The sequence below is a fragment of the Macaca mulatta genome, chromosome 16 (assembly GCF_049350105.2).
Source record: "Macaca mulatta isolate MMU2019108-1 chromosome 16, T2T-MMU8v2.0, whole genome shotgun sequence".
In the NCBI taxonomy this organism is placed as follows: domain Eukaryota; kingdom Metazoa; phylum Chordata; class Mammalia; order Primates; family Cercopithecidae; genus Macaca; species Macaca mulatta.
In genome coordinates, this window is record NC_133421.1 from 11388522 (window position 1) to 11406349 (window position 17828).

The window sequence follows — 17828 nt, forward strand, 5'->3', positions numbered from 1 at the left end:
ATTGCTTAAATTATTATCTATTCCTTAGTGTCTTAAGAAGGCAATCTTTTTAAAATTATTTTTCATGATTCTAGGAGTTAGGAATCTAGGCAGGACCCAGTAGAGGTGACTAACTTCTGCTTCTGTGATGCCTCCTGGGGCTGGAACTACCAAGATGTCCTTCTTCACTCACATGACTGGTGCCTAAGTTGGGTGGCTCAAATAGCTGAGGCTAATTTTATTTGGGTCACATTTCTGAGGCCTCATTTCTCAGTGTCCATGACATTCCTTAGACATGCCATGTGTTTTCTGCTTGTGGTCTCTCCACAGGATAGGGCAATTCAGGGCTCCCAAGAGTATAAAAGCAGGAGCTGCCAGACATTTTAAATGCCTATGCCTGGAACTGGCACAGTGATGCTTCTTCTGCATTCTGTCGTTTAAAGCAAGTCACAGACCCAGCCTAGATTGAAGGGGGAGGACCCTGCACAAAGGCATGAAGGCTGGGAGATGTGGCTCATTAGTGAAGGCCACTAATGCCACAGATTACTGCTAACAGCACAGACACAGCCAGGGTCTTCATAGAGTAGTAATTTGAAAATGAATCATCTTTAAATATTGGTGTGGGGACAGGACTTCTGGGATGAAGGAGACAGGCTCTAGCAAATCTTTTCCTCAAAAAGCAATGATAAAATTGGACAATTGTCAATAGCAACCATTTTGGGACCATCCTTGGGCATTGCCAGATACAGTAGTCATCTTGGTGACAAAGGAACAGGGAAGGTCAATGTTAAAGCCTGAAGTTATCATTCCCTCTGGGGTGAAAAAACATACTGATGGGCTAGCCAGAAATTTAACAGGAAGATTTGGGAAATGAGACAGCCATAGTGGGCCTTGACGAGCCCCCATATATTTCTCAGGTTGACTGGAAGGTTGTGTACATGCATAAGGTTGCATACACACTCAAGAAGGACCAGAAAGGACATTCACACACTTCTGGCTGAAGATGAGTTTCTGCACACACATAGAGGAAACATGAGGGGGTCTGGTGGAAAGCAAAAGACAAGGGAGGCTTTAAACTGAACTTTGAATGCGTTCTCCAAGTGACACATGGATCCGTTGGCAAAGGGTACGGAAGCCTTATGGGCTTGAGGTGTTTGCAAACAACTTCTGATCAATCATTGGCTGATTATTAAGTTATTGTAAACAGCATCAGAAGACCAGACTTAAAAACAAATACCAAACATTTTTAAATGAGCATAGACATCACTGGCTATATACCACAGAAGAGACAGATCCCACAGAACTAGCAGTCCAGACAATTTTCGAAACAAATAACCACCACCACTCCAGGGATGGGAATTGGGGAATCAGAATCCTGAGTTATTATAATATATTATCTAAAACTTCCAGTTTTGTACAAAAATATATGAGATCTGCAAAGAAACAGAAAAGTGTGACCCATACTCAGGACAAAAAAAAAAAAAGCAGTCATTAGAAACTTTCTGGGTGGGGTGGGGGATGTCCAGATATTGGACTTAGCAGACAAAGACTTCAAAGGAGCTATTATAAACATGTTCAAATAATTAAATAAAAAGTTGTTGAAATAATTAAAGGAATTCAATTATCTCAATTCAATAGAGAACAATTATAAAATAAGAACCAAATGGAAATTCTGAAGTTGAAAACTACAATAACTGATATGAAAATCTTACTAGGAAAGCTTAGATTTAAGATTGCAGTATAAATAACCCATGAACTTGAAGACAGGTCAATTAGGTTATCCAGTCTGTGGAACAGAAAGAAAAAAGAATGAAGAAAAATAATAGAGCTTCAGAGATCTATGGAATGCCATCAAGCATACCAACATACACATATGAGAGTCCCAGAAGGAGAGTAAAGATAGAAATGGTAGAATAAATATTTGGATAAATAATGACTGAAAACTTCCCAAATTTGGAGAAAAATGTTAATCTACACATCCAGGAAGCTCGATGGACTCCAAAAAGCATAAAACAAAGAGATTCATGCCTAGAAACATTACAAACTGCTGAAAGCCAAAAATAAAGAGAAAATATTGAAAGCAACAAGAGAAAAATGATTCATTACGTATAGGGACCAATGATACAATTAACAGCTGACTACTCATCAGAACAATGGAGGCCAGGAGCCAGAGGTATAAAATATTCAGAATGCCGAAAGAAAAAATTTGTCAATCAAGAATTCTAAATCCAGCAAAAGTATGTTTCAAGATAAAGGTGAAAATGAGAACACTTGGACACAGGAAGGGGAACATCACACATGGGGGCCTGTTGTGGGGTGGGGAAGTGGGGAGGGATAGCATTAGGAGATATTCCTAATGTAAATGACGAGTTAATGGGTGCAGCACACCAACATGGCACATGTATACATATGTAACAAACCTGCATGTTGTGCACATGTACCCTAGAACTTAAAGTATAATAAAAAAATTTTTTTAAAGACATTATCATAAAAACAAAGACTGAGAGAAATCATTATTGGCAAACACCCCTTTCAAGAAATATCAAAGGAAGTACTTCATGCTAGCAGGGAATCACAAGAGACAGCAACTCAAATCCACATGAAGAAATAAAAAACAGTGGAAAAGGTAGATACATAGGTAAATCTGAAAAGCTATATGTAGATTTTTTTCTCATAATTGATTTTAAAAATACAAGATTGTATAAAATAATAACTATAAGTTGCATTATTGGGTTTATAACATACAAAGATCTAATATATATGACAAGAATATCACAAGAGAAGAATGAGTAAATGGAGATATATAGGAGAACATTTCTATATGTTACCAGGATTAGGTTAGTGTTAATATGAAATAGATTGTGTTAAGATGCATGTTGTAATCCCTGGAATAAACAAGAAAATAACCTTAAAAATGTATTTAAAATACTAGCAAAGGAATTAAAATGGTACACTGGAAACTATCTATTTAACATGAAACACTTTCAGCCTCATGGGATTCGCATAATATCCCTGTGAAGGATAAATTACTATACCTATTTTAAAGATGAAAGAACTGAGGCTCAGGGGACTTTCACATGCTGACATGTATCAGACATGAGGTTTTTATTCAGAGGTTGAGTCCCTGACTGTAACCACTATTCATAGTGCCTCTCAGGGACCTTGTGAAGATTAGAACCAGGAGACACCGAGTTCCCTATACCAGTCTTAAAGGTCAAGTGCTGTGTGATATATTGGAGCAATATACCAGACAGGGTGAAGTGCTGAGATTTTGTACACAGAGCAGAGAAAACGTGTCCACCCACCGCATGTTCACCAAAGGCCAAGGAGCCAGAGCCTGAAGTGTGGTATGAGCAGTCGGACAGTATGTTTTTCCCTCCCGTTGCAGTTGAATTCTTTGTGGCTTCGAATCAAGACAGAGGATCCATAAGCAATTTTTTTTCCATTATGAAAACATGTTTAATTTATTTCAGTCGTTTGGGGAATTTCAAAAGATAAGGTTTAGTAATTTGGGGTTTTTGTGTTCCTTGGCCGTAATCTTCTTTAAAAGGTAATCCTAAATTAGAGGGGAAAAAAAAACTCTGCAGCTGTTATGTCGTAATATTTGGTGGACTTTTTTCTCCTGAGGGTACGGTCGGGCAATGTGAGCCCTTGATCGCCTGATCCCACTCACCCAAGGCCAGGTAAAGACCAGTTATTTTTATGGAGCTATGTGAGGCAGATTTCTGAGAAAGAATCTGAGCCTATCAGACTCTTCTGCCTTGGGAGGATGTGTTGGTCATCTGATTCTGTGTAATAAACCACACCAAAACTTTATGGCTTAAAACAGTAACCGTTATTATTATCATCATTTTGAGATGGAGTTTTGCTCTTGTTGCCCAGGCTGGAGTGCAGTGGTGCAATCTTGGCTCACCCCAACCTCCGCCTCCTGGGTTCAAGCCATTCTCCTGCCTCAGCCTCCCGAGTAGTTGGGATTACAGGCATGAGCCACCACGACCAGCTAATTTTTTTGTGTGTGTTTTTAGTAGAGATGGGGTTTCTCCATGTTGGTCAGGCTGGTCTCGAATTCCCAACCTTAGGTGATTCACCCACCTCAGCTTCCCAAAGTACTGGGATTACAGGCATGAGCCACCACACCTGGCCCCATTTTAATATTTTTAATGATTCAGTAGACTGGGCTGCTTGGGCTCAGGGTAAATTGTTCTTTTGATACATGTAATTTTTGTCTGGGGCTGCAAATGTCTGAAGGCCCAATTGGGGTGGCACATCCAAGATGATTCATTCACATGACTAGACATTGATGCTAGCTGTTGAACAGGACCTCAGCTAAGACTGTATAGCTCAGGGGGCCTCAGTTCTCCTCCATGTGTCATCTCCATGTATCCTGGATATCTCATAGCATGGCGGCTGGACTCTCAGGGCATCCTAAGAGCAAATGTTCTAAGACGGAGGAAGGAGAAACCTCCAGCCCTCTTAAGACATAGGCATAGAAGTCCCAGAATGTCACTTTTATGACATTGTATCAGTAAAAGGAGTCACAAGGTCATCCCAGATTCAAGGGCCGAGAAAACTTGGTCCACTTTTTGATGTGAAGAGCAGCCTGAGCCCACAGAAAGAAGAGGAACCATTGGGGCCATCTCTGGAGACTAGCTACCAGCATGGAAGATTTGTTCCTGAAGCCAGCTAGCGCTCTGCTCATCGCCCTGCACTGCTGAGGAACGTGAGGAATCAAAGTGACTCTGCAGGGTGTTTTGTACCAGGACTGAGCCAGAAAACACACTTAGAGGGCTTGTGTGTGGGCGGAGACCTCCCACCTTCTGAATACTCCTGCCATGCTTCCCTGCATTCCACCAGGCAGAGGCAAGAGCACGGGTGATCAGATGTTGGGAGAGCTCCATTTGGTGGATCATTTTAGAGACTCCACCATGGAAATTGGCAAGAACAGGCATCAGCCCTAACAGCTTCCTTTTCTTGCTGCTCTGGAGGGTCCCTTATTCTTCCAAGAGCCTACTGCTTAGAGAGTTCCACCAGCCTCCTGCACTCAGTGGAGCTTTGGAGAGACTGCCAAATAGCGGTGACATATGAAGTAAGAGCCATGTGTTCTGTGGAACCCACTCCCTTCACACTTGCTTAATCTAGAATGAGAACCAGACCCTAGGATGTTCCTAAAACTGTGAAGCAAGCACCCGAGGAAGTGAAAAAACAATTTGTCATGTGGAATCCTATTTTAGCCAACTTGTTTGTGAGAATCCTGGCACCCTGAAAGCCAGATCCTCCGATATCATGTGCCTGGAGGCAAATATTACCTGTCCCGCCAACCACAGGGGGCAGCTGTGAACCTCTGACCAGATTGCATGTGTGAAAATGGTTAACTGGTAACACTATGCCCCTGCTATGGAAGCTATCGCCATGGAATATCTAGGTGCGTAAGAGAAGGGAAATTCCACATTCATGGCCAGAATCCAAGCATTTGGTTGATGTCGTGATTGTCGATGTGGAGATCCTGGTCTGGCTCCAGAAGGGACATGCTGAACAAGGCTTACATAAGGAAGAGCAGAAAAGCCTTCCCCAGTGCCACATTTCATTATCATCAAGAGATATAAGAGGAGTCAGCCTGCCATTGGGACCTTCACCCTGTAGTTGGAAATGCATCCTTTCCTTGTGAGTTCTGGCGTTTTATAAGAGTCTTTCTATAAACATGCAAGTACTTGGGCCATGTGCACACATCCAGCTCCAATATATCAGACACACTGCCTAAATGCCACAGACCCTCACTTCAGTTAGGGACAGCCAGGATATGTAAGTAATCACAATGACTGACGAATCAGGATATGTAGGAGGCTGAGAAAGACAACGGAAGCAAGCATTAACTGGAGCACCTTTGATTCCAGCCCATTTGGGCTGAGTATTGTGGCGATGGTCATCCTGGAACATGGGAACCACATGACTGACAACGCTGCCAGAAGCTCAGAGAGTAGGGAGGGTCAGGGACTGAAAGGAAAGAATGCAAGTCAGGCAAAAAAAAAAAAAAAAAAAAAACCAGGTGCAGTGGCTCATGACTATAATCCCTGCACTTTGGGAGGCCAAAGCAGGTGGGTCACCTGAGGTCAGGAGTTCAAGACCAGCCTGCCCAATATGGCGAAATCCTGTCTCTACTAAAAATACAAAAATTTAGCCGGGCGTGGTGGCATGTGCCTGTAATCCCAGCTACTCGGGAGGCTGAGGCAGGAAAATTGCTTGAACTCGGGAGGCAGAGGTTGCAGTGAGGCGAGATCATGCCACTGCACTCCAACCTAGTCACAAACAAACAAACAAACATTAACCAGTGCCCACTATGAGCGAGTAGGGGGGCAACAGTGACCTTGCCCAATATTTGTATAATTGAATGAATGACACAAAGTCTTGGGCGTTTAATCATCATTGATCCATGTGCACCTGTGAACACCTAAGCAAACACCTAGGGTGATATGTGGGTGCAGCGGGGGTGGGGATGGCGCTGACTGTCAAAGTAAGAGCAGTTGCCATGGAAATCCAAGTTAACATAACCAGTATGACTAATTCCAGTTATTGCATGCAATGCAGTTGCACGCCTTTTCTGGGGACTCCTATGACCTGTGCAGGGCTTTGGGTGTTGCCAGTAACTCTCAGACACATCTCTGGCGTCAAATTTTATGCCGTGTGCTCCTTTCGTTTCAGGGGTTCCTGGTGGCCTTGCAGTATGGTTTTGCCAGTGGAGAGGTATGATTTCCACGTTGCCATCCTGGTTGCGTGTGAGGCTGGGGCTGCAATCCTGCCACCTCTGGAGGTTGCTGTGGATGTGATGGTGCTCTGGGGGAACGTGCAGTGACCAGCTTGTGTGGGGACAAATTTGTATTGTGAGCTTCCAGTAGAGAGAGCAGGGGGCAGCTTAGACAAATGGAAAAAAAGGTGTCGGATGAGTATAAAGGAGTTCAGACCCCAGCACTGGCCCTGCTGAGATGCAAGGAATATTCAAGTGTGACACAGGAAACAAGCTTGAACCTCGGAGTCCAAAAATCTGGATTCACGTCTTGGTTCACCCTTAGGAGCTCTGTGAGTTAGCTGGGTTGCTGCACTTTGTTTAGCCTCACTTTCCTGATCAGTAACATGGAAGTAACAATCATCCCTGCTTTGTAGTCTTGTCCTGGGTATGCTGAGCACATAGTAAATGCTCAACACCTAGAAACTATGATTACATTTAAAAAAAAATAGTTTTTTTTTTTTTTTTTTGGAGACAGAGTCTCACTCTGTTGCCCAGGCTGGAATGTAGTGGCATGATACCTGCTCACTGCAACCTCTGCCTCCCAGATTCTAGCAATTCTCATGCCTCAGCTTCCTGAGTAGCTGGGATTACAGGTGCCCACCACCATGCTCAGCTAACTTTTATATTTTTAGTAGAGATGGGGTTTCGCCTTGTTGGACAGGCTGGTCTCGAACTCCTGACCTCAAGTAATCCACTCACTTCAGCCTTCCACAGTGCTGGGATGACAGGCGTGAGCCATGGAGCCTGGCCTATTACTACTTTTAGTTATTCATATTATTGCATAGCCCAACCAGCTCTCTGCTTCCCTGGGAAAAGGTTTGATAGTGGGAGGGGCAGAGGCCAGTGTTGTCTCCTGTCTTTAGGAGTTGGTAGAGTTTCCAGTCCCCTTTCAACCTCCTCTTGCCCTACTACAAGTGTAAATATTTATTTCTATCTCCTCCTACTAGAATGTAAGCTTCTTGACAGCAAAACCATCTTCTGTTTTGTTCACCGCTGCTGCTTCTGTATCTTCACGCAGGGGGCTCCTTACCCGTCAAGCAGGTTTCAGCTCACATGCCACCCTGGCAGAGTCCTTTCCTGAACACCACATCTTAAGGTTTTGTTTCTTTACCACGTTGTCCTGCTTAATACTCTCTCAGTGTCATTACCACCTGATATATGTCTGTATCTTTGTTTCTCCTTGTCTCCCCCAGTTACAAGGTAAATTTCCCAAGGGTGGCACAGAGTAGCTTCTCAATTAATATTTGCTAAATGGACACATGGCTAAATGACTCCAAGACGGTAACCTCTCCCTTGTCTTACCCGGCAGGTGAAGGCTGAGCTGCGGAAATACTGGGTCCGCTTCCTGCTAGCCCGCCATGCAGGCTGCGGAGCCTGTGTCCTGGGGAAGAACTTCCGGTTCCTGGGAAAATGTCCCAAGAAGCTCTCGGAAGGAGATGGCGCTGAGAAGCTTCGGACGCTGCAGCCCTCGCTTAACAGTGGGCGGTTCCTACACCTAGCCATGCGAGGTCTGGGGGAGCTGGGCTCCCGGCCCCAACAGGACCATGCACGCTGGCCCCGGGGCAGCAGCCTGTCTGAGTGCAGCGAGGGGGATGTCACCATGGCCAACACCATGGAGGAGATTCTGGAAGAGAGTGAGATCTAGGGTGGAGTTCCACCACGCTGGCTCTGCTGCCAGGGACTCTCGAGAGGGCCCAAGAAGAGGAAGCAAAGCGGACACACGTTGCTGGGCACGGACTCATTCTCGTTCCATTCGCCATGCCACTTTGATGTGAAGGCTATCACAAGGTTCTTCAAGCTCTGTATGAAAGAGGCTGTGTGTCATGCTCACAGCCTCTGCCGGCTCAATAACCCCCACGAGTGTGTTCCAGAATGCCCACCAGACCCTAGAACCAGGCTCTACATTCAAGCCAATGAAGTGCCACCATGAAGAGAGGTCTCCTGTTACATAGAAGCCAGCCAGTATCTCTTCCTTTACCCCTCAGGGTGCATGCTTTCCATCTGAGGTTGGGTTTAGGGTGCATGAGAACCTTCCTAGGAAGCTTTTAAAATGCAGAATCCTAGACTTGTGGCTAAGATTCTAAGACAGTGAGCCTGGGACAATGGCCAGGAATTGGAGCTGTTGAATAAGCATCCCAGGTAATTCTGCTGCAAGCCCACCCTTGGCAAACACTGGACAGGGTGGGAGGGAGCTAGAAGCACCCCCACGTGGCCGTGGCAGGATGCAAGAGACGTTCTGCTCTCCCAGCTCAGCTGGGGTGTGCCTGCCCTCCCTGGACAGTGTGTAACCCCATGTCACCCGCCGGAGTGCCGCTCCTCTCTGCTCTTCCTCTCCTATTGAGTTTTGCCTCTCTCTTGCCTGGGGACCCTCTGAATGTCATCTTTGGTCCATTCCTCTCCTTTCTGGCTCTATCTACCTTTCTGAGGTTGGCATCTACTAGCCTGATTTACACTACCATCCTCCTGGGGCAAGGAACGCCCCCACCATTTTTGGTTTGCCATTGATGCATTGATGGTCACACCTGTTGTCCCAGGAGGTTGACCTATAACTCTCCATGGCCAGAGTCCCTGCTGATCAGAATTCTGTTTGCCCAGTGGGAATAAATGCTGAAAGCAGGAGGGTCCAGGTAAAGCAATAGGACTCTGGCTGCATCTGGACATGCCCAGGGCGGCACTGAGAGATCTAGGACTTCACATCCACCAGCCTGTGGTACCTTTCCTGCCTACTGTGACCCATGGAGGCTGAGGAGGGCCCAGGCAGTTGGGGTCAGGCTCAGTGACTGAAAGTATAAGGCAAGAGACTGTAGGAAGATCAAGGGAGGGACATCTTTTGGAAACAGTGTGTTAACGCACAGGAGTGTCGCTTTCATGGTATGTAAAATGCATGTGTACGTGGGCGGGGTATGTTGCTATGGGACTAAATACCACCTTATCTTTGGGGGCGTCAGTATGATACTCCTCAAGCAGGGCTGCCATATTTAGCAAACAAAAACATGATACTCAATTAAATTTGAATTTCAGACAAATCGTCTTCTTGTATAAGTATATCCCATGGGCATTTTTAAAAATTTTTTTTATTGTACTTTAAGTTCTAGGGTACATGTGCATAACGTGCAGGTTTGTTACATATGTATACTTGTGCCATGTTGGCGTGCTGCACCCGTCAACTCGTCAGCACCCATCAACTCGTCATTTACATCAGGTATAACTCCCAATGCAATCCCTCCCCCCTCCCTCTTCCCCATGATAGGCCCCGGTGTATGATGTTCCCCTTCCCGAGTCCAAGTGATCTCATTGTTCAGTTCCCACCTATGAGTGAGAACATGCAGTGTTTGGTTTTCTGTTCTTGTGATAGTTTGCTGAGAATGATGGTTTCCAGCTGCGTCCATGTCCCTACAAAGGACACAAAGTCATCCTTTTTTATGGCTGCATAGTATTCCATGGTGTATATGTGCCATATTTTCTTAATCCAGTCTGTCACTGATGGACATTTGGGTTGATTCCAAGTCTTTGCTATTGTGAATAGTGCTGCGATAAACATACGTGTGCATGTGTCTTTATAGCAGCATGATTTATAATCCCTTGGCTATATACCCAGTAATGGGATGGCTGGGTCATATGGTACTTCTAGTTCTAGATCCTTGAGGAATCGCCATACTGTTTTCCATAATGGTTGAACTAGTTTACAATCCCACCAACAGTGTAACAGTGTTCCTATTTCTCCACATCCTCTCCAGTACCTGTTGTTTCCTGACTTTTTAATGATTGCCATTCTAACTGGTGTGAGATGGTATCTCATTGTGGTTTTGATTTGCATTTCTCTGATGGCCAGTGATGATGAGCATTTTTTCATGTGTCTGTTGGCTGTATGCATGTCTTTTTTTTGAGAACTGTCTGTTCATATTCTTTGCCCACTTTTTGATGGGGTTGTTTGTTTTTTTCTCGTAATTTGTTTGAGTTCTTTGTAGGTTCTGGATATTAGCCCTTTGTCAGATGAGTAGATTGCAAAAATTTTCTCCCATTCTGTAGGTTGCCTGTTCACTCTGATGGTAGTTTCTTTTGCTGTGCAGAAGCTCTTTAGTTTAATTAGATCCCATTTGTCAATTTTGGCTTTTGTTGCCGTTGCTTTTGGTGTTTTAGACATGAAGTCCTTGCCCATGCCTATGTCCTGAATGGTATTACCTAGGTTTTCTTCTAGGGTTTTTATGGTATTAGGTCTAACATTTAAGTCTCTAATCCATCTTGAATTAATTTTTGTATAAGGAGTAAGGAAAGGATCCAGTTTCAGCTTTCTACTTATGGCTAGCCAATTTTCCCAGCACCATTTATTAAATAGGGAATCCTTTCCCCATTTCTTATTTTTCTCAGGTTTGTCAAAGATCAGATGGCTGTAGATGTGTGGTATTATTTCTGAGGACTCTGTTCTGTTCCATTGGTCTAGATCTCTGTTTTGGTACCAGTACCATGCTGTTTTGGTTACTGTAGCCTTGTAGTATAGTTTGAAATCAGGTAGCGTGATGCCTCCAGCTTTGTTCTTTTGACTTAGGATTGTCTTGGCAATGCGGGCTCTTTTTTGGTTCCATATGAACTTTAAAGCAGTTTTTTCCAATTCTGTGAAGAAACTCATTGGTAGCTTGATGGGGATGGCATTGAATCTATAAATAACCTTGGGCAGTATGGCCATTTTCACGATATTGATTCTTCCTATCCATGAGCATGGTATGTTCTTCCATTTGTTTGTGTCCTCTTTTATTTCACTGAGTTTGTAGTTCTCCTTGAAGGAGGTCCTTTACATCCCTTGTAAGTTGGATTCCTAGGTATTTTGTTCTCTTTGAAGCAATAGTGAATGGAAGTTCATTCATGATTTGGCTCTCTGTTTGTCTGTTACTGGTGTATAAGAATGCTTGTGATTTTTGCACATTAATTTTGTATCCTGAGACTTTGCTGAAGTTTCTTATCAGCTTAAGGAGATTTTGGGCTGAGACAATGGGGTTTTCTAAATATACAATCATGTCTTCTGCAAACAGGGACAATTTGACTTCTTCTTTTCCTAACTGAATACCCCATGGGCATATTTTATCTGAGATTGGAATTTAATCATGCGTCTTGTCTTTCACTGGCAACTCTGTTTTCAAGGATACTTTGCTACAGGGCTGGGACTAGGGTGAAATAATCAAGGCACTCATCTCTACAAAACTCAAAGTAAATGATAAAAATAAATCATATTTTAATGCAATATTCTAAAAAAAATTAACAAACTACAACCCATGAGCCATTTATAGAAATGAAATTTGATTGGAACCAGGGACAGGATAAGGGTGAAGCAGGAGAGGCCCAGCTCCTGCAAGTGCAGGCTCTGGTCCTGACTTTCAAATGTCTATCAGGGCCGGTTTTTTTTTTTTTTTTTTTTTTTTTTTTTTTTTTTTTTTTTGAGACGGAGTCTCGCTCTGTCACCCAGGCTGGAGTGCAATGGCGCAATCTCAACTCACTGCCAGCTCCGCCTCCCGGGTTCACGCCATTCTCCTGCCTCAGCCTCCCGAGTAGCTGGGACTACAGGCTCCCGCCACCACGCCCGGCTAATTTTTTGTATTTTTAGTAGACATGGAGTTTCACCATGTTAGCCAGGATGGTCTCCATCTCCTGACCTCGTGATCTGCCTGCCTCGGCCTCCCAAAGTGCTGGGATTACAGGTGTGAGCCACCATGCCCAGCCTAATGTGAATTTTTATTTTTAAACAATTGCATTAAAATATTATTTATATTGACTATGGGGACTTTTGGAACCCCCTTAAATTTTGCACTTGAAGTGGGAGCCCCACTTGTGTCACTCATAGTCCAGCCCCGATTTTAGGATGGGGATGGAGGCAAAGGCATCAGGCAAGTAATGAAGCAAAGGTTTGTTTTTTGGTGTCCAGATTATCCATAGCTCATTCATGAAAATCGATGTCTATTTTTCTCCTGTCTGCAAATGTCCCTGCCTCGGCTCATCAGCCAATTAGCTCCTAGAAAGCTGGGGTCATCTCGTATTCCCAGCAAGTACCCAGCACAGTGCCGGTTCAGAGCAGGTGCTCCACACACATTCCTGGAATGAGACGGCACAGAAATGGCTCTCGGGAGCCTCAGATGCTGCTAGGAGTAAGTGATCCAGGACCTTACCACTAAGAGGAGAAACTTTTTCTCAAAGCAATTATAAATACTGCCTCCACCCCTCACTCTGCAAATGGGGTGATCAACACGTAACTGCTTGCTCTTGTTCTGCTAATGATTAAAACAAGTGTATTTAATTTGATTTGCATTTTGTTGATTCTTTTACATTTGTTTCTCACTGGAGCTGACGATCTCTCCCACCTGTGAAGAATGTGATGCACTATTCCTGGCCAGAAGTGAGGAGAAGGGCTGTGGTGTTTAGCCGGGGATCTGAGTGCTCCAATATCTTAAATTTGGTCTTAGAGACCGGAAGAGTGGACAGAGGCGCCGGGACCAGAAGCAAAGGTCAGAGTGGAAGGAGAGTGTCTCTCCTTTTATAGACCACTCCCTTGGTCGCTCAGCGTGCGTGCTGCTTTGAAGACCTAGTCTCGTGGTTCTCAATCCTGGCATTACAATTCCTTGGGAAGCTTTTTATTTATTTTTATTTATGTTTATTTATTTATTTGAGACTGAGTCTCACTCTGTTTCTGAGGCTGGAGTGCAGTGGTGTGATCTCTGCTCACCGCAACCCCTGCCTCCTGGGTTCAAGCAATTCTCATGCCTCAGCCTCCCCAGTGACTGGGACTACAAGCATGAGCCACCATGCCTGGCTAATTTTTTATTTTTATTTTTAGTAGAGATGGGGTTTCACCATGTTGGCCAGGTTGGTCTTGAACTCCTGACCTGCCTTGGCCTCCCAAAGTGCTGGGATTACAAGCATAAGCCACCACGCCCAGTCCCCTGGGAAGCTTTTTAAAAAGGCCAATGACAGGGTCTGACCCCAGAGATTCTGATTGAAATGGTCTTAATAGGCCTGGGCATTGGGATTTTTATAAGTTCCTGAGTGATCTTTTTAAAATTGTGGCAAAATATTTGTAACATAAAAGTAACCATTGTCGCCATTTTTTTTTCTTTTTGTTTTTTGAGACGGAGTCTTGCTCTGTTGCCAGGCTGGCGTGCAGTGGCATGATCTCGGGCTCATTGCAACCTCCACCTCCCAGGTTCAGGCAATTCTTCTGTTTCAGCCTCCCGAGTAGCTGGCACTACAGGCGCACGCCACCATTCCCAGCTAATTTTTGTATTTTTAGTAGAGACGGGGTTTCACCATATTGGTCAGGCTGGTCTTGAACTCCTGACCTAAGGTGATCCACCCGCCTTGGCCTCCCAAAGTGCTGGGATTACAGGCGTGAGCCACCATGCCCAGCCAGCCATTATTAAGTATACAGTTCAGTGGCATGAAGTACATTCTTACTGTTGTGCAGCCATCACCACCATCCATCTCCAGGACTCTTTCATCTTCCTGAACTCTATATCCATTAAAAAATAGCCTCCCATTCTTCCCTCCCCAAGCCCCTGGCAACTTCTACGTTCTGTCTCTGTGAATTTGCTTATTCTAGATACAGCAGATATAAGTGGAACTGTATAGTATGTATCCTTTTGTGATCGGCTTATTTCACTCACCATAATGCCCTCAAGGATCATCCACCTTGTAGTGTGTGTCAGAATTTCCTTTTTTTAATGCTGAATAATATTCCATGCATACCACATTTTGTCTATCTGTTCATCCATTGATGGACACTTGGATTGTTTCCATGTTTTGGCTCTTGTGAATAATGCTGCTATTGGTAGGGATGTTTAAACATCTAGTTTCTGCTTTTAAAATTTGAGTATACCTACAAGTGGAACTGCTGAATCATATGGTGATTCTATATTTTCCCCAACAGCTGTGCCATTTTATATTTCCACCAGCAATGCATGAGGGTTCCAAATGCTCCATGGCCTTGCCGACATTTATTTTCCATTTTTTTAATGAAAACCATTCCTAATGGCTGTGAAATGGTATCTCATTGTGGTTTTGATTTGCGTTTCTGGAAAGACTAATGATGTTGAGCATCTTTTTATGTGCCTTGCTGGTTAGTTCTTTGTAAGTCTTGTTTAGAAAAATGTCTATTCAATTCTTAGCCCATTTTTCTTTTTTTTTTTTTTTTTGAGACGGAGTCTTGCTGTGTCTCCCAGGCTGGAGTGCAGTGGCGTGATCTCGGCTCACTGCAAGCTCCGCCTCCCGGGTTCATGCCATTCTCCCGCCTCAGCCTCCCGAGTAGCTGAGACTACAGGCGCCCGCCACCACGCCCGGCTAGTTTTTTTTTTTTGTATTTTTAGTAGAGACGGGGTTTCACCGTGTTAGCCAGGATAGTCTCGATCTCCTGACCTCGTGATCCACCCGCCTCGGCCTCCCACAGTGCTGGGATTACAGGCTTGAGCCACCGCGCCCGGCCCTTAGCCCATTTTTCAATTGGATTGTTTGGTTTTTGTTGTTGAGTTGTAGGAATTCTTTATGCATTCTGGATATTGATACCTTATCAGATATATTATTTGCAAATATTTTCTCTCATTCTGTGCATTGTCTTTTCGCTCTCTTGATAGTGCTCTTTTAGGTAGAAAAGTTTTAAGTTTTGATGAAGTTCAATGTATCTATTTTTTCTTTCACTGCCCGTGCTTTGGCGTCAACGCCACCTGAGTGACTTTAATATGGGACCAAGGTTGAGAATATTGGCTGAGGCAGAGGGGAAGGAGGTGAACCCTTCTTTGGAAAGTGATAATACCTTGCTGAAGTCCAAATAAACTGAGCCTTTCTCCCATGTAGCATTTAGAGCTCAGAAATTCTTCCACAAGCACAGACTCAACTGACTCTCACAACTCTTAAGTGATAGGCAATGTAGGTGTGGTTGGCCCAGTTTTATGGTTTTTTTAAGGGGTGGTCATCCCAGCTGGAGCCTGACAGCCTGAGACACAGACATATCTGGGCTTGTCTGATGAGTTTATATGACCATTAAGGGACAGAAATGGGGATAGAGGTGGACACAGCATGCTGGCTGACCCCACCTGGCTCCATGATCAGAGTCTGAGCCTGGTGAGAGAAGAGAAGCTCCAGACAAAAGCTAGAAGAGCTGTTTCCAGGAGGCAATGACAAAAGCTGTTTCTGTGACACATGCTACTTCCCATTGGGCTGTTCTGATAGATGCTAACCTAGAAGGTTCCTCAGCAGATCAGCACACAGCTTGGGCACATTAGGAGCACTGTGGCCTCACCTGTGATTAAGAACATGGTACTTGGGGGCAGCAATGGCACCTGGCACTAAGGGACGTATTGGTGAATCTGTGCGGGACACCTCCTGGAGATGCTAAAAATGCCCTGGAGGCACTGCACAAGGGTCTGGGATCTTATGTGGGCAGGTGGCAACAGAAACTGGGGCAGTTTGGATTATTGTTCTTAATGAGACCCATTTCTGCCCTTGAATTTACATGTATTTGAGGAGTCAGGGATCTAGAGACAGGAAATGACTTCCCCAAGGTCTCTATAGTAGATATCTATTTTTAGAATCTGCCCTCCTTATAGTAACCCAATTTTCCTTTTGGAAAAACCACTCATCTCCTACTCTCCGTCCATGGAACTTGAGTTGTCCTGACTCTATCCTCAGTTCAAGGACGGGCATAAAAATCTGCTGGCCGGGCAGAGCAGCACATCCTTCTGGCATCAGATGTTGAGTCAGGCTGGGCATATAACTAACCAGAAACAGTGAGAAGCAATCCTAACACTTTGGCTGGGACTCAAGAAAAAGCATTTTCTCTTTTCTGCTGAAATTGGAACCATGAAGAAGGCAACCTGGATCTGCCGGTGACCATCCTGCCAGCATGAGAAGAACCTATCTGAGAATGGTGGTGGCAGCAGAAAGCAGAACCAGGAGAGGGAGAAATGAACCTGAGACATCGTTGGAGCCCCTGGATTAAGCCAGACCTGAAGCTAGCCCTACTCCTAGAATTTCAGTTATAAGAGCCAATCAATTTCAATTTGTGCCAGGTCATCTACCTTTTGCATCTGGAAGAGTCTTGATGACATAGCTCATCACTATCTCCACCTCCTCTTCCCTTCAGCCAAGTTAAACTTCATGCTTTATTTCCCACAGAGTGTCACAGAGCTGTACAGAATCCCAGCCCAAGTGGTCCTTCTGCCCTAAGCTAAAAAACAGAGGTGCTAATTAGGTTTTCACTCTTTGGTTCTCCACTGGCCACCGGAAGCTCTAGGGCCCTCTTTATGTCTCTCATTGAACCACAAACCAGCAAGGACCTGATTATGCAGTGTCTGTCCTTTTAGACTCAAGTGACAATGATAGCCTGACCTCAGAGAGAAGTGAGAAGCCCCAGCCTCATCCTCCAAGCAACCAGATTTATTCATGGAGTGTGGCGGACAGTATTGGAGTAAGACATTGAGCCCTTTGGTTATATTCCTGGAACACTCTGGACTGGACCCACAGGGTCCTTTATCTCCCACTGAACAAACTCCTATATATAGCCCACTATGTCTACATGGGAGAAGTGTCTTGGGCAGATGATTCTAATAATAATCCTTCTCCTCCCGGAACCTCTGGGCTCGTGCCTTGTAGCCTCCCTCCCCTTTCCAGCTCTGACACTGTGCTATCCTAGAGTTCTCTATCCTGCTGTGTCCAGGTCAAAACTATTGGAGAAACCTGGTGTAATCAAAAGGACTGCAGTTTAAGTACCAACTCCTACTCACACTTCCTGGCCTCAGTATCGTCATCCGTACTATGGAGACAACATCATCTCCATCAATGAAATAATGACGGCAGAGTCTAGCATGGCGCACGGCTCATAAGTTTATTCTCATGTTTGCTCTCCACACAGAGGAGTGCTCTCTGGCAGTGGTGATTGTGTCATTTCTGTGGCTAAAGTGGGGTCTGGAGGCATCACCACAACACCAGCAACTGGAGACTCCCCAGCTTTGAGAGGTTGCAGACAGGTCAGTCAAGAATCCAGGGCATCCATGCATTTTTCTGACCTCATCTTGGAACTTGAGGCTGGAGAATA

General features: G+C 44.6%; 1 protein-coding gene across 3 annotated transcripts in view; it reads left to right on the top strand.

Annotated features, from left to right (window-relative positions):
* Nucleotides 1-9786, top strand: part of GLP2R (glucagon like peptide 2 receptor) — a 68377-nt gene extending 58591 nt beyond the window's left edge. For all 3 annotated transcript variants that reach the window (XM_001113520.5, XM_077970359.1, XM_077970357.1), the window contains 2 exons: nucleotides 6676-6717; nucleotides 8070-9786. In XM_001113520.5, coding sequence (XP_001113520.3) covers nucleotides 6676-6717; nucleotides 8070-8405 — 378 coding nt within the window. In that variant the 3' untranslated portion in view covers nucleotides 8406-9786. The remainder of the gene's footprint in view (nucleotides 1-6675; nucleotides 6718-8069) is intronic.
* The last annotated feature ends 8042 nt before the right edge of the window (nucleotides 9787-17828 follow it).